Below are 12,964 nucleotides of genomic sequence, written 5' to 3'. Positions count from 1 at the left end.
CAGGTGGGTATCTGGCAGGAGACACAGTCCCTCCACAAAAGGTGCAGAAGCCAGGGCAGCTCCTGGGCGGAACTCTCTGAGGCAGGTCAGCTCAGAGAACACAGAGCGCGAGGGGTCCCTGGGCAGGACAGCAGCTCTTGCTCACCCTCCAGGATGCACACTTCCTGTTGTCACAGAGCCCGTTTTCCTGAATCCTGGCCGTATCCCTGGAGACAGCACAGACTGCCTGTGGAGCTTCCCCACGGCTGGGACACCCTCATCCCCCTGGTCCCAGAAAGCTCGCCCTCGTTGGCTGAGTGGCTTTACGTCATGGTGTGGGGCACCCGTGATCAGTGCTCTGCTTTCAAGGGACCAGTAGTTATGCTGCCCTCCTGGCTTTTCCCTCCTCTCCAGCTATCTTGGGCAGGCTTGCCCCACAGCTGCCTGTAACACAGGTGTCCTTGGGCCAAGCCCAGACTCTCCCCTCTCGTATCCATTCTCACCCTGGTTTATCTCATCCAGCCTCAGGCTTGAGTCCCATCTCCGTCTCACATTTACATCCCAGCCCAGGGTTCTCCCCTGTGCTAGGCAGTTATGTCCAGCTGTCCCTTTGATGACTCCACCTGGAAGACCAGGGCTCCTCTAGGTCACTTTGTCCATGGCAGGCTGTTTCCCTGTGCATCCCCGGTGCGTGAGCCAGAGAACTAGGGGCAGGCGTCCTGACCCCTCTTCTCCCTCAACCACCAAACCCAGGCCAACGGCAAGTCGATTTTACCTCCCCAAACATTCCCAGAATCTGCCTTCTCCCCAGCTTCGACTGCACCAGCCTGATGAAAATCGCTGTCATCTCTCACCTTGACCGTTGCAGCTGCCTCCAACTGGTCCACCTGTACCTACTCCGGTTCGTCTGTGATTCATTCTCCATAAAAGTCAGGGTGCAACTCTGAACATGCCTCTCCCCTGCCTACAGCACTCCCAGGGCTCCCACTGCTCCCAGAACAAAGACAGAACTCCTCGCCGTGACCCGTGACCCATGACCCACGAGCCCCGTGCAGCCTGGCCCTGCCCCTCTGGCGTCAGCTCCCACCCCACTGCTCCTTGCATTTTGTGTATCCAAAGGTCTCCTCCCACTGGAACTTTGCACATGCTCTCCCCCTCCACCTGTTCAATGCCTGTTCATCCTTTGGATCTGAAACCACTTCCTTCCTGGGGAACTTCCCCTGACTGCCCCCTAGGTAGGCTGTCCCCTAGGTAGGCTACCACCTAGGTAGCCTGGGTAGGATGCCCGCTAGGTAAGATGCCCCCTGGGTAGGATACCCCCTAGGTAAGATTCTTTTTTTTTTGCACCTACCCGCTGCTGTGTTATGCTTGTTTGTGGGTTGATCTGGTTAGTGTCTGTCTTCTGCATTCAACTGTCAGCTCCACAAGGGGAGGAATCATACCATGGAGTCCCCACTGAATTGTACTGAATCGTTCGGGGGCAGAAATTGTTTGACATAATTTACAACCTTTTGGGAAGACATGATCTTTCGTGAGAAATGCTTAGACAATTTTCTTGTCCATTTCAATGAGGATTAGCCTTCTGGGAAGCCAACTCTGGCACTTAGGCACCAGACATTTCTTTTCTTGCATAAACTTTGAATAAAAAGTTTGAAACATATATAACCAAAATTTCGGAAGCGTATTTTTTTAAATAACATAGAAGCGTATATTGATTATTTGAGAGAAATTGGAATTCCAAGGCTTCCAATTCCGTAGTGCTTTAATTTTTCACGACTAGCGGGAGCAACATGCCCCTAGCCCCTACCGCAGCGCCCCGTAGCTCCCACAGCCCAGATACTAAAGACCAGAGCAGGGCGGGACGAAGACTACAACTCCCATAAAGCTCAGGGCTCATGGTGACGTCACACGGAGCGCGGGCCGGCCTTCGAAACGCGCGGCTACCCCATTGGTAGGGCTGTTTCAGGCGCCTGCGCAGTTGGAGCGCCCCGCCCCCGGCCTGCGCCGCGCCTGCGCCGCCGGGGCGGTGCTGGGATAGCGATGGAGACGCCTGGCCCTGCGGTCCGGGCCGTGCTGGTGCCCGCGGCGTCCGGGACCCGGAGGAAGCGCGCCGCCGGAGAGGCCGGTGCTCCGACGAGCAGGCAGCGGGTCCTGGACGAGGAGGAGTACATCGAGGTAGGACTCGGCGTGGACGCCAGCGATTTCCAGGCCACGTCCCTGCCCCGCGCTCCCCCACCCCGCGCTCCCCCCGGGTCGCTCCCTGGGTACCGACGCTCTTGTCCGCTCGCAAAGGTGGAGCAGCCCGAGTCTCTGCCCTCAGGATGTGGACAGTCGGGGGGACAAACAGGCACAGTGTGGAGCGAGGTGTCCCTGCTGTTAGGGAGCAGAAGGGGCGGATGTGTCTGTACGCCTTGGGGGGTGGCGGGTGTCAGGGAAACAAGGTTCTATTAAAGGGTAATTAGGAATTTGGGAGGATGGCAATAAAGAGGGTTTCTTGGAGAGCGATAATGGCAAGTGTTAAGGCTGGGGGTCCTGGAAACGGGCTGCCACTATGGCAGCATCATTGAGCGGGTAGGCATCCCACCGCCCTTGAAGTAGGAGGAGCTGGCACGGGACTGGGAGGAAGTTGGTTAAGTTTAGGAAGCTCCTGGGATGTGCAGGTAGATGGCGTTAATGGGCGGCTGGGTGTACAGAAGTGCAGCTCAGGGGCAAGTCTGGCTGGAGGTGCGAAGCTGGGAATCTCCACCAGTGCTGGTGGTGGGATGACTGGCTGAAGGCATCCCGGTGAAGGATTCAGACTGGAAATAGGAAATCATGGGTGGAATGCAGGTGGCAACACGCACATTGGTCCAGCTGGTGTGGAGGTGGAGGCAGTGAAGGAGAATGAAATTGACCAGTTAGTGAGGGAGAGGGAAGGCTTTGAAAGTGCACCCAGTGGGAGTTCCCTGGTGGTCCAGTGGTTAGTACTCCACGCTCTCATTGCCAACGGCCTGGGTTCAATCCCTGATAGAGTAACTAAGGTCCCACATCCCACAAGCAGCATGACGTGGCCAAAACAGAAAAAAAAATTACAGCACTACGTTCCGCCAAGTTCTGGGGATTCTTGGTCTGGACAGAGGTTGGGGGCCTCACACGTACCCTGTGGGCTGAGTGGCAGGGGAGAGGCAGATGGGAGCTCTGACTTATGTTCTGATCGCGCCTTTAGGGCCTCCAGACGGTTATCCAGAGGGACTTCTTTCCTGATGTGGAGAAGCTGCAGGCACAGAAGGAGTACCTGGAGGCCGAGGAGAATGGAGACCTGGAACGGATGCGCCAGATCGCCATCAAGTTTGGCTCTGCCCTGGGCAAGATGTCCCGAGAGCCCCCTCCGCCCTGTAAGAGGAGTCCTGTGGGGGGGCGGGAGGGGACTCCCGCTGAACTGTTGCTTCAGTCTCCCTCCAAGCCCCATCCCCTCTCTTCCCCCAGATGTGACTCCAGCCACATTTGAAACCCCTGAGGTGCACACAGGCACCGGGGTGGTGGGCAGTAAGGCCCCAGGCCGGGGCCACAGCCTGGAGGACGGTGATGGTGAGTGAGCGCCCCATTTCCCTCACGCTGTTGGGTTTGCCTGGGGACCTTGTCTGTGGGGCCCTGGGGTGTTCAGGGGAAGGCTGCTTCTTGTCCCTGAGGGTCTCTCCTTAAAGGGCAACCCATGGGGTCTAAGAGGCAGAAGATCTGGGTTCAGCTCCCAAACATGGGGGTCATCTGAGCCTCCAGCCCTCCTCTGTGGCGTGGGAATCTCGCCTCCCCTCTTGCTGGCCTGCTCACTGTACCAATCTCTGTCCGGGGGGGCGTCATGAGCCTGGGGCGGGGGCTCCTTCCCTCACTGCTTCCTTCAGATGCCTCAGGGCCTCTGCACTTGCTTCTCCTGAGCTGGTCGCCCCCTGTGGGTGACTGCATGGCTGCTCCTTCTCTTCCTTCAGATCTCTGCTCAGATGCTGCCTATCAGGGAACCTTCCCTGACCTCCCAGCGCAGTCACTCACCCTGTTCTCTGTGATTTGCCACCTGGCTCTGTTTTCTTGCTGGAGGACACGCCAGTTTAAAAGGCGTTTCTGTTTGTTTACCATTTCTCCCTCCACAAAAGCAGGTCCTTTTGCCCTCGTCTGCATGCCCTGCACCTAGGGTGTGCCTGGGCCTCCGGGTCTCCAACACGCTTACTGGAGTGTAAAGATTCATCCTGATTTTTCTGGGGAGCCTTCCCCAGAAGGAGCATCTTGGGCCCTGTGAACAGTGTGCCGTGGGCCTCCTCTCAGTCGGTGCTTCATCAGGGGTGGACATGTGTGTGTGTAGATGGCCATGAGCTGCTGTCTACTAGCGTCGCATCCACAGTGTGCTCCGCTGGCACTGGTGCCCTGTGCGAGCACATGTGTGACGTTTTCTGCTTCAGAACCCAGCCTCCTGCCAGTCACAGCACGTCCTGCGTGTCCTCAGAGCGTGGTTCTCCGTTGCGATGTGGCTCGAGAATCACAGACTGTTGGCAGATTCCTTTCCTTTGAATCCCCCTTATTTTTCGGTAAATGCAGGAATCCCCTGAGTAACCTGAGCGTAGGCGCCACGTAGTTCACGGCTGCAGGCGAGGGGACTGAGGCTCAGGAGGGCAGTAACCTCTGCAGGTCCCAGAGCTTTTGGTGGCGGGACGGGGTCTGAGTGCCCAGCTTTCTGACACTTGTCTTGACCTTTTAGGCACAGTGCTTTGCACGCTGCCTGGCAGGTGGTAGGGGGTGGAGTAGAGGCCCTCCCCTGTTGTCCTCACTGCATCTGCACTGCTGTATGCAGTGCTGCACCACCTCAGCGGGCTGCCCTGGCAGCGGCCAGGGCGGCCCGGGGTGTGGCCCAGTGCCTGTTAGGTGCCTACCCGCCCACTGCTAGATAATACAGGGTCCTTGCCATCAGGTCCGCTAGCAGGTCACGAGGCTTAGGTGACAGTCATCCCCCTGTAGCACAGATACCAAGAAGGGAGGGAATCAGGATAAGGGACAGGGGGACAGTCCAGGGTTTTGGAGGCAGGACCTACAGGACAGGCACTGTTTTGGTGTGGGAGGACCCCCTGTGATCGTGCTGCTCTAACGCCCGACGCCCCCTCCCGGCCTGAGTCAGAGTGCACTCTTCACTGCTATGCAGCAGCTGGGAAGGGCCCCTGGGGGCTCCCTGGGCAGCTGGGGGAGTTGATTCCCCCCAAGGGGGTGTTGTCTGGCAGTGTGGGTTCTCACAGACAGACCCACGACCAGAGGCAGGGTTCCTGGGACCGAGTGACTGCATGATGGTTTCATGTCACCTGCCCACACCCCTGCACAGGAGAGGCCACAGAGGAGGAGGAAAGGGAACCCCTTCCCAGCCTGGACGTCTTCCTGAGCCGGTACACAAGTGAGGACAACGCCTCCTTCCAGGAGATCATGGAGGTGGCCAAGGAGAAGAGCCGGGCGCGCCACGCATGGCTCTACCAGGCTGAGGAGGAGTTTGAGAAGGTGCCCTGGTGCAGGGTCAGCGGTACCCACTCGGGGTGGGAGTCCCTGGGGCCAGGGCCCAGGGCCGGGGGTCCTCCCTGACCCGCGCTCCCACCATGACGCAGAGGCAGAAGGATAATCTCGCGCTCCCGTCGGCAGAGTGCCAAGCCGTGGAGAGTGGCCAGGCTGGTGTGGACACCTGGAAGTACAAGGCCAAGAACTCCCTCATGTACTACCCAGAGGGTGAGCGGCGGGCGGGCGGGGGCGCAGGCTGGGGCCGGAGGTTTGGATTGGTTTTTGGGAGTGTGTGACTGTGCCCCTTGTACTCTGGGCCTTTGGGGGTCCCGGTCCGTTTCAGGGCAGGCAGGTTCACCTGCGGAGTCTGCACGGTCGTGTGGCTCCCCCAGCTGAATTCAGGCTGTGCTCCGTGGGGAACCAGCTCCTCTCCCTCAGGCCCTGAGCGAGGGGCAGGGGGCCTGCTCACCCTGACGCTGAGGTGATTCTGCTCCCACTGCCAGGCGTCCCTGATGAAGAGCAGCTCTTTAAGAAGCCACGGCAGGTGGTGCATAAGAACACCCGCTTCCTCAGGGACCCCTTTAGCCAGGCCCTCAGCAGGTCCCAGCTGCAGCAGGCCGCTGCCCTCAACGCCCAGGTGAGGGACCGGGCCAGCGGGGTGGAATGGGCATCCTCGCCTTTCTGGTCCTGGCCACCCCCATACGTTAGGACTGTCCTTGGGCTCAGCAGGGCTCGGTGGTGGGGGTGTGTCTGGGTCCCAATGTGGCGGGGTCTGAGTCTCTTCTCCATTTGTGGAGGCTTCAGTCAGACACGTTCTGTGGGTCAGGTCTGTGCCAGTTCCCGTGGGGTGGGCTGGGCTCGGTGTGGCGGACAGCAGAGGTTCCTGAGCCCGGATTTACTGCAGGGCAGTGACTCCGGCCGTCATGGCGTTGAGGAGGTGGGAGGTGGGGGGCCTGTTTTGGAGCCATCAGAGCACAGTTGCCCCAGTTAGCATAGCCCCCCACAGGGCCCTGAAGTCAGTAGCCCCTGAAGGTGACGCATGTCAGGTGTGGCTCGGCATGGAAGGCGGAGGTGTTTCCTTGCTTGGTTGCTGCTCTGATGGGTCCTCAAGGTCCTTGCAAGGGCCAGGGTCCACCTCGCTTCCCCTGGGTCTGCACCCAGGAAGGGGGGTGTGCAGCCTCTGCCCGTCAGCCAGCGGGGACGGCCTAGGCCCCTGACACCACCTCTCCTCTCGCTCCAGCACAAACAGGGCAAGGTGGGCCCGGATGGCAAGGAGCTTATCCCCCAGGAGTCCCCTCGCGTGGGCGGATTTGGATTCATTGCCACGCCTTCTCCTGCCCCTGGTAAGACACACGCCCGCTGGTAGGACGGCCTTGGGGGAGGTGGGCGGCCCATCTGGCCTGGCACTCCTGGCACTCCCCTGGGTCTGCACCATGCCTCATGTGACTCAGGCCCAGGGTCCCATCTGTGCCAGGGCCGAACAGGGCTGTGGGTGGCTGGGCTCTCAGACAGGCCTGACCTGGGACGTGTGGGGCCAGCTGGACTAGCTGGTCTAGCTGGGTGGTTCCTGTGGCTCGCCCTGAGCTCAGCGGGACAGACTGGCCTGGTGAGCAGGCAGAGGGGATCTGGGGGGAGGCCAGTAAGTCCAGCGGGTGCTGGGCAGGCGGCCTTTTAAAAAAATTTTTATTTATTTATTTATTTATTCATTTATTTAATTTTTGGCTGCATTGGGTCTTAGCTGCTGCACGCGGGTTTTTTCTAGTTGCTGAGAGTGGGGGCTACTCTTCTTTTTTTTTTGGGGGGGGCTACTCTTTATTGCGGTGCATTGGCTTCTCATTGCGGTGGCTTCTCTTGTTGTGGAGCGTGGGCTCTAGGCACGCAGGCTTCAGTAGTAGTGGCACATGGGCTTCAGTAGTTGTGGCTTGCGGGCTCTAGAGCGCAGACTCAGTAGTTGTGGCGCACAAGCTTAGTTGCCCCACGGCATGTGGGATCTTCCCGGACCAGGGCTTGAACCCATGTCCCCTGCGTTGGCAGATGGATTCTTAATCATTGAGGCACCAGGGAAGCCTCTGGGCAGGCATCCTGCATATGGAAGTCAAGCTCAGTCTGCAGGAGACTGGGTGCACCTGGGCCTCCAGGGGCCATGCCTGGCTCGTGCAGGTGGGCAGGACGGTCCTGAGGGGTCGTACAGGGCCATGTGCGCTTCCCTCAGGCCACCTGCCTTGTGCCACTGGCCTGGGCTGGGTGTCCCTGTCAGTCTTGGGTAGTTTTTCCTAGTTCTGGGTCTCACGTCAGCAGGTGTGCGGTGCTCACAAACCTAAGCCCAGAGATCACAGCAGGCGCATGAGACTCGGGGTGGCCTCCTGGGCACACCTGCTCTCTCTCTGCGTCCAGCGACACTGGTGGCTGCGCCATGGCAAGGGCCTGTGGAGGCACCTCGGTTTTCCCAGGATCCTGGGAGGTTTGGGAGCCCTGGAAGGCCCTGGGTCTCCTCCCTGCAGCAGGGTCCTGTGACTGTCCTCCGGGGGCCCCCTGGCCCTGTGCTAGGATGGGGGTCTAACTCACCCAGCCCAGCTTCTCTGCGAAGCCCCCTACCCCAGGCTAAACCCCACGGTGCAGGGGCATGGGCTGGCCTTGATGTTTCCCTCCCAGAGGTCAGAAGTGCCGGGTTCTGGTCCTGGGAAGGAGAGAGGGCAGCTGCTGGCCTTGGTGCTTGTGAGCTGTGACCCGCATCCAGGTCCCAGGCCTGAGCTGGCTGTGGGCTCTCCATCCGCAGGTGTGAACGAGTCCCCACTGATGACCTGGGGGGAGGTCGAGAACACGCCCTTGAGAGTTGAAGGATCTGAAACGCCCTACGTGGACAGGACGCCAGGGCCAGCCTTCAAGGTGGGTCACGGTGGGAGCAGCACGGGTGGACGCAGGGCCTCCTGAGCACCCATAGCTCCGTGCACAGCGGATGGGCTGTACACCTGGGCAAGCACTGCACTTCCACGTAGGACCGGGCACTGAGGACAGGCGTGGGCGGGTGACTGGGTTGGGGGAGAGACTGGGGCGGGGGTGTTTGAAGCACCAAGGCAGGGAGCTGCTGGGGCCGCTGTGAGCCTGCAGGCCCGGAGGATGGGGCTGTTTAGAGATGAGGGGCGGTCTCAGGTGGGCTAGGAACTCCTGCTGTGCTGCAGCCTGAGGGCGGGAAGGGTCCCAGAATCCTAGTGTCCGTGGGATGCGGCTGTGTCCTCAGGAGGGCTGTGTCCTTGCAGAGAGAGGCCTCTGGTTACGGGAGAACCAGATCAGGCGCCCCCAGCCCGGTGTCATAAGCAGTCACAGTTGAGATTCACAAGGCCTGGAGCCCAGGAGGAAGGCCTTTTGTGGGCCAGAAAGGCAGGCGAGAGGGCTGGGTGGCAGGTGGTTTGTAGAGATGGGGTGGCCTGGGAAGGCGCCAGCGAACTGGCAGGCAGGTGGGGCCCCAGAGCGACATTGGGAAGGCAGGTCCCTGGTCTGCACACAGTTTGTGGGGAAACTGAGTGATGGGTGTGGTTTGTGGGGGAAGTGGGGGAGGTCCCCAGAGCCTTGCGCGTACTGTCGGGTGCTGGGGGGGGGGGTTGCTGGTGGCAGAGGTGGGTGGTGCCACAGAGGCTGAAGGCTGCAGGGTCACGTCATCTGCTTTGTAACCCCAAAGAATGGGGCATGGAATTTGGAATTCACATAGGTCTGCAGAGGGGACAGGGTCACGGGTCTCCTTAAACACAGCCAGCACCGATGTGGAATGCAAAGGAAAAAGTGTCAGTCACTGTAGGAACAGAAACATACAATCATAGGAGCGACTGGCTTGGAGAGAAAGCACAGACCTGTGCGGCAGAAACCTGGTGGCTGAGGGGCGGGTGCTTCCCCAGTGCAGGGGTGATGCGCGGCCAGACAGCGTGCGCAGGGCCCGGGCACCTTGGTTCTCAGCCTGGGATGCGGCGACAGCCGAGAAAAACTTGCAGGGGGATGTGTGCCGTCAGGCGTTGAAGTGAGCCACCCTTGGCAGGTGGGTCAGGCCTGAGCCTGGTCCCAGCGCCCAGGCAGGATTTGGGGCACCGTGCTGAGTGTGTGGAGCTAGGGTAACAAGCCAGGCCCTCAGTGTGCACAGCAGGATGAGTTCCGGAAAGATGGAAAAGTTGAATGTTAAAACAGCAAATGTTAAACCTCAGAATAACATACTGGTCGACGTTTAATGTGATGTTGAGGCAGAAAGGCTTTCTAAACACGACAGCAAAGGGAGAAATCACGAAGGGAGTCGGGGCTGGATCGCGCTACGGGAAGATGACAACCCCGAGTACAGCGGAAAACGTCAAAAGTAAAACTACAAGCAGATAACTGAAGAGAAATCTGAACGGTGTACGTTAATGTAGCCAACATAGATGAAACTCCTGCAAGTGAGAAAGGAAACAAAAAATCAATAGAAAGACAGGCCCAGGGACTTCCCTGGTGGTCCAGCGGTGGAGAGTACGCCTTACAATGCGGGGGGCGCGGGTTAGATGCCTGGCCGGGGAACTGGGATCCCACATGCTGCGGGGCAACTAAGCCCACACATCACAACTACTGAGCTCACGCACCTCAACCAGAGAGCCCGCGTGCTGCAAACTACAGAGCCCACGCACCCTGCAGCCTGCACGCCACAACTAGAGAAGAGAAAAACCCGCATGCCACAGCTAGAGAGAAGCCCGTGTGCCACAATGAAGATCCCCCATGCCTCAACGAAGATCCCGTGTGCCACAACTAGGACCTGACGCAACCAAAAAGAAAATAAAGTTAAATAAATAAATCTTTAAAACAAACAAACAGAAAGACAGGCCCACGATGCATTTCTTGAAGTTCTCTATGGAAACGCAGAGGCTGGTACACCCTGGCAGTCAGACGAAAGCATATTGAAACAGGCCCTTTTCCTGGAAGGGGGTCACAGGTGCCTGACCAGGCAGTGCCGGCTTCATGAAGAACCCAGGTGGGCCTTGGGCGGGTGGGCAGCTCAGGCTGGCTGGGGGCTTTCAGGGGCAGTGATGGTGGGCTGTTGGGACTGCAGGGGCCACGGGAAGAGGCCGGCGCCTCCGCGGCAAGGACTCCCTGGCTGGGTAGTGGCCCAGCCCCCCCACGCCTGCTGTCTTTTAGATCCTGGAGCCAGGCCGCAGGGAGCGTCTGGGGCTGAAGATGGCCAACGAGGCTGCCGCCAAGAACCGGGCCAAGAAGCAGGAGGCCTTGCGGAGGGCGACGGAGAACCTAGCCAGGTGAGGGTGGCCCGGCCCCTGCAGTGGGTGCTCTCAGGGCCGGGGCCTCTGGCCGTCCCTCTGGCTGGAGCGGTGCCCTCTCCGCCTTGTGCACAGCCTCCTCCTCCCGCGTACCTGCGGGGCGCCTTTAGGCCCGTCGTCCCCACTGAGCTCCTGTCCACCCCGTGGAGTCGGTGTTATCACTGCCCTCGGAGAGGGTTGGGGTCCACTGCAGCCCCTCAGCCGAGGGAGCCACACCCCTCGACTGCAGGCTCGGGCTCACTGTCTGGGCCAGGCCATCCAGGTTCCCACCCAGAATGATCACACATCTCCCGGGAGCCTTCCTGTGAGGCCAAGGGAGACCCTGCTGCAGGGGGAGCCTGGTCGGGCCTAATCCTGCCTCTCACCCACCCCGTCCTTCCGCTGCAGCCTCACCCCCAAAGGCCTGAGCCCAGCCATGTCCCCAGCCCTGCAGCGCCTCGTGAGCAGGACGGCCAGCAAGTACACAGACCGGGCCCTGCGTGCCAGCTACACACCGTCCCCAGCACGCTCTACCCACCTCAAGACCCCAGCCGGCGGGCCCCAGACCCCGACGAGCACACCGGCTCCTGGCTCTGCCACACACACACCCCTCAGCCAGGATCCGGCCTGCATCACGGACAACTTGCTGCAGCTCCCTGCCCGGCGCAAAGCCTCGGACTTCTTCTAGTTCGTCCTGGGCTGGGCCCGCGGGAGCTTCATGGAGCCCTCAGGGCAGCTCTCTGCCCAGGAGAGGACTATGGCTTTCTGGGGACCCAGGCCTGAGCCCGAAGCAGCGAGCATCCCAGGAGACCCAGGAGACACGTGCTGGGCTGGCACAGGACATGCCCTGTGGCCTTGGGGAGCATCCCAGGGCCTTGCTGACATGCTTTTCTATCAAACCCCAACCTGTTCCTATTTAATCCTCATTAAAGAATACCTACAGCTCAGCGGGGCTGCCTCTCCGCCCTGTGGCCTGTGCACCCTGGGGTCACCCTGATGCCTGCATTGCACCTGCATCCTGCACTCAGGACTGCGGACCTCCCAGGAGGAGGCTGCTGGTGGTGACCCTCGGAGGGTTGGGGTGTCCAGCCTTTCTTGCTGCTGCCTGCGTTGGCTTCCGGTGGTGCCCTCAGGGCTGGGGACCTGCCTCTGAGCTGAGCTCACAGCCCTTTGGTCCGCCCTTGGGGAGGGCAGAGCCCTTGGCAGTTGTGCCCCAGGTTTTCCTGCATGAAGAGCTGGTCCCTGGTCCTCCTGCCGCCAGGTTCACCCGGGCTCTGGGCCCAGGTCCACAGCCTCCCTGGCCAGGCCTGACCTGCGTGGTTTGCTGGTGATGCAGCTGCACGGGTCCTGCATGTGAGGCTGCTCCCGTGGGAGGCGCCTTCCCAGTGGCCTCAGCCATCACCTCCCAAGCACCTGGCTTCCAGCTCAGGTGGGCAGGGCCGTCCCCATGTCCCCTCCCTCCCTTTCTCGGGGCTTCAGGCCCTGCCTGCCACGTGCTGCTGGGTTGCCGGCCTCACCCCGTTGTCACCCCACCAGTGAGACCCTCATGTAACAGTAACCTGGGCCACAGTGTCACAAGCAGTGGGGCTGGGCTCCACTTGGACCCGAGAGCGCTGTGGGCACCACGGGCGGGCACCTGCCTCCGGGCCTGAGGGTGTTGGTGCCTGACCCCGGAAGTCTTGGGGCCAGCTCCTCACAGGGAGGTGGGCTGGCTCCCAGACAGGCTCTTTAGGCCTCAGGTGGGGTCGGGTTGTGCTCAGAGAGGCAGCCTGGCGTCTGCTCAGATGGGAACCCCTCGCGCTTTGAGCACGCGCACCCTGCAGTGGGCCATCCTCATGCTCCCTGGAGGCTGCCTGGGCACCAGCTGGCCTGCGCTCCTCCTCAGGGAAGTCCTGCAAATTCCTGGGAGCCAAGTCCTGGCTGTGCCCTGTGCCCCACCAAGGGGGCGGTGCTGGGACTGTCCAGGGTCAGGAAAGGGCCGCTTTGGGTGCTTTATTCTCCATAGAGAAGGGTGGGTTTGGCCCTGAGGGAGCCCCCAGCAAGTAGGGGGTGGAGGTCTGGGTGGGTGTGAAGGAGATGTGGGGCACTGTCCAGGCAAGGCCACAGAAGACCAGGTGCTGACCACCTGGCGGGGATGGGGGTGATGGCTGATGAAGCATGAGGGCTGCTTGGCGGGGATGGGGGCAGGGGGAATGCCGCTGGAAGTTCTTGGCTTCGGGGTCTCC

General features: G+C 60.5%; 1 protein-coding gene across 3 annotated transcripts; it reads left to right on the top strand.

Moving 5' to 3' along the window:
• Window positions 1–1,991: 1,991 nt before the first annotated feature.
• ESS2 (ess-2 splicing factor homolog) lies at window positions 1,992–11,686 on the top strand. 3 transcript variants are annotated; one of them, XM_033837435.2, is made up of 11 exons: window positions 1,993–2,154; window positions 3,185–3,353; window positions 3,445–3,546; window positions 4,407–4,532; window positions 5,315–5,484; window positions 5,589–5,706; window positions 5,982–6,115; window positions 6,719–6,821; window positions 8,255–8,364; window positions 10,624–10,739; window positions 11,148–11,686. In XM_033837435.2, exons 1-11 carry the CDS (start codon window positions 2,020–2,022, stop codon window positions 11,425–11,427), a joined length of 1,563 nt encoding a protein of 520 aa, XP_033693326.1. In that variant the 5' UTR covers window positions 1,993–2,019; the 3' UTR covers window positions 11,428–11,686. The 3 variants fall into 3 exon arrangements, with proteins under 3 accessions (XP_033693328.1, XP_033693326.1, XP_033693327.1); XM_033837437.2 differs by lacking the exon at window positions 5,982–6,115 and having other exon boundaries at window positions 1,992–2,154; window positions 5,623–5,706; XM_033837436.2 differs by lacking the exon at window positions 4,407–4,532 and having other exon boundaries at window positions 1,995–2,154.
• The last annotated feature ends 1,278 nt before the right edge of the window (window positions 11,687–12,964 follow it).

The sequence above is a fragment of the Tursiops truncatus genome, chromosome 13, assembly GCF_011762595.2.
Source record: "Tursiops truncatus isolate mTurTru1 chromosome 13, mTurTru1.mat.Y, whole genome shotgun sequence".
Taxonomy (NCBI): Eukaryota; Metazoa; Chordata; class Mammalia; order Artiodactyla; family Delphinidae; genus Tursiops; species Tursiops truncatus.
This window is presented reverse-complemented; position numbering and strand designations above follow the sequence as displayed.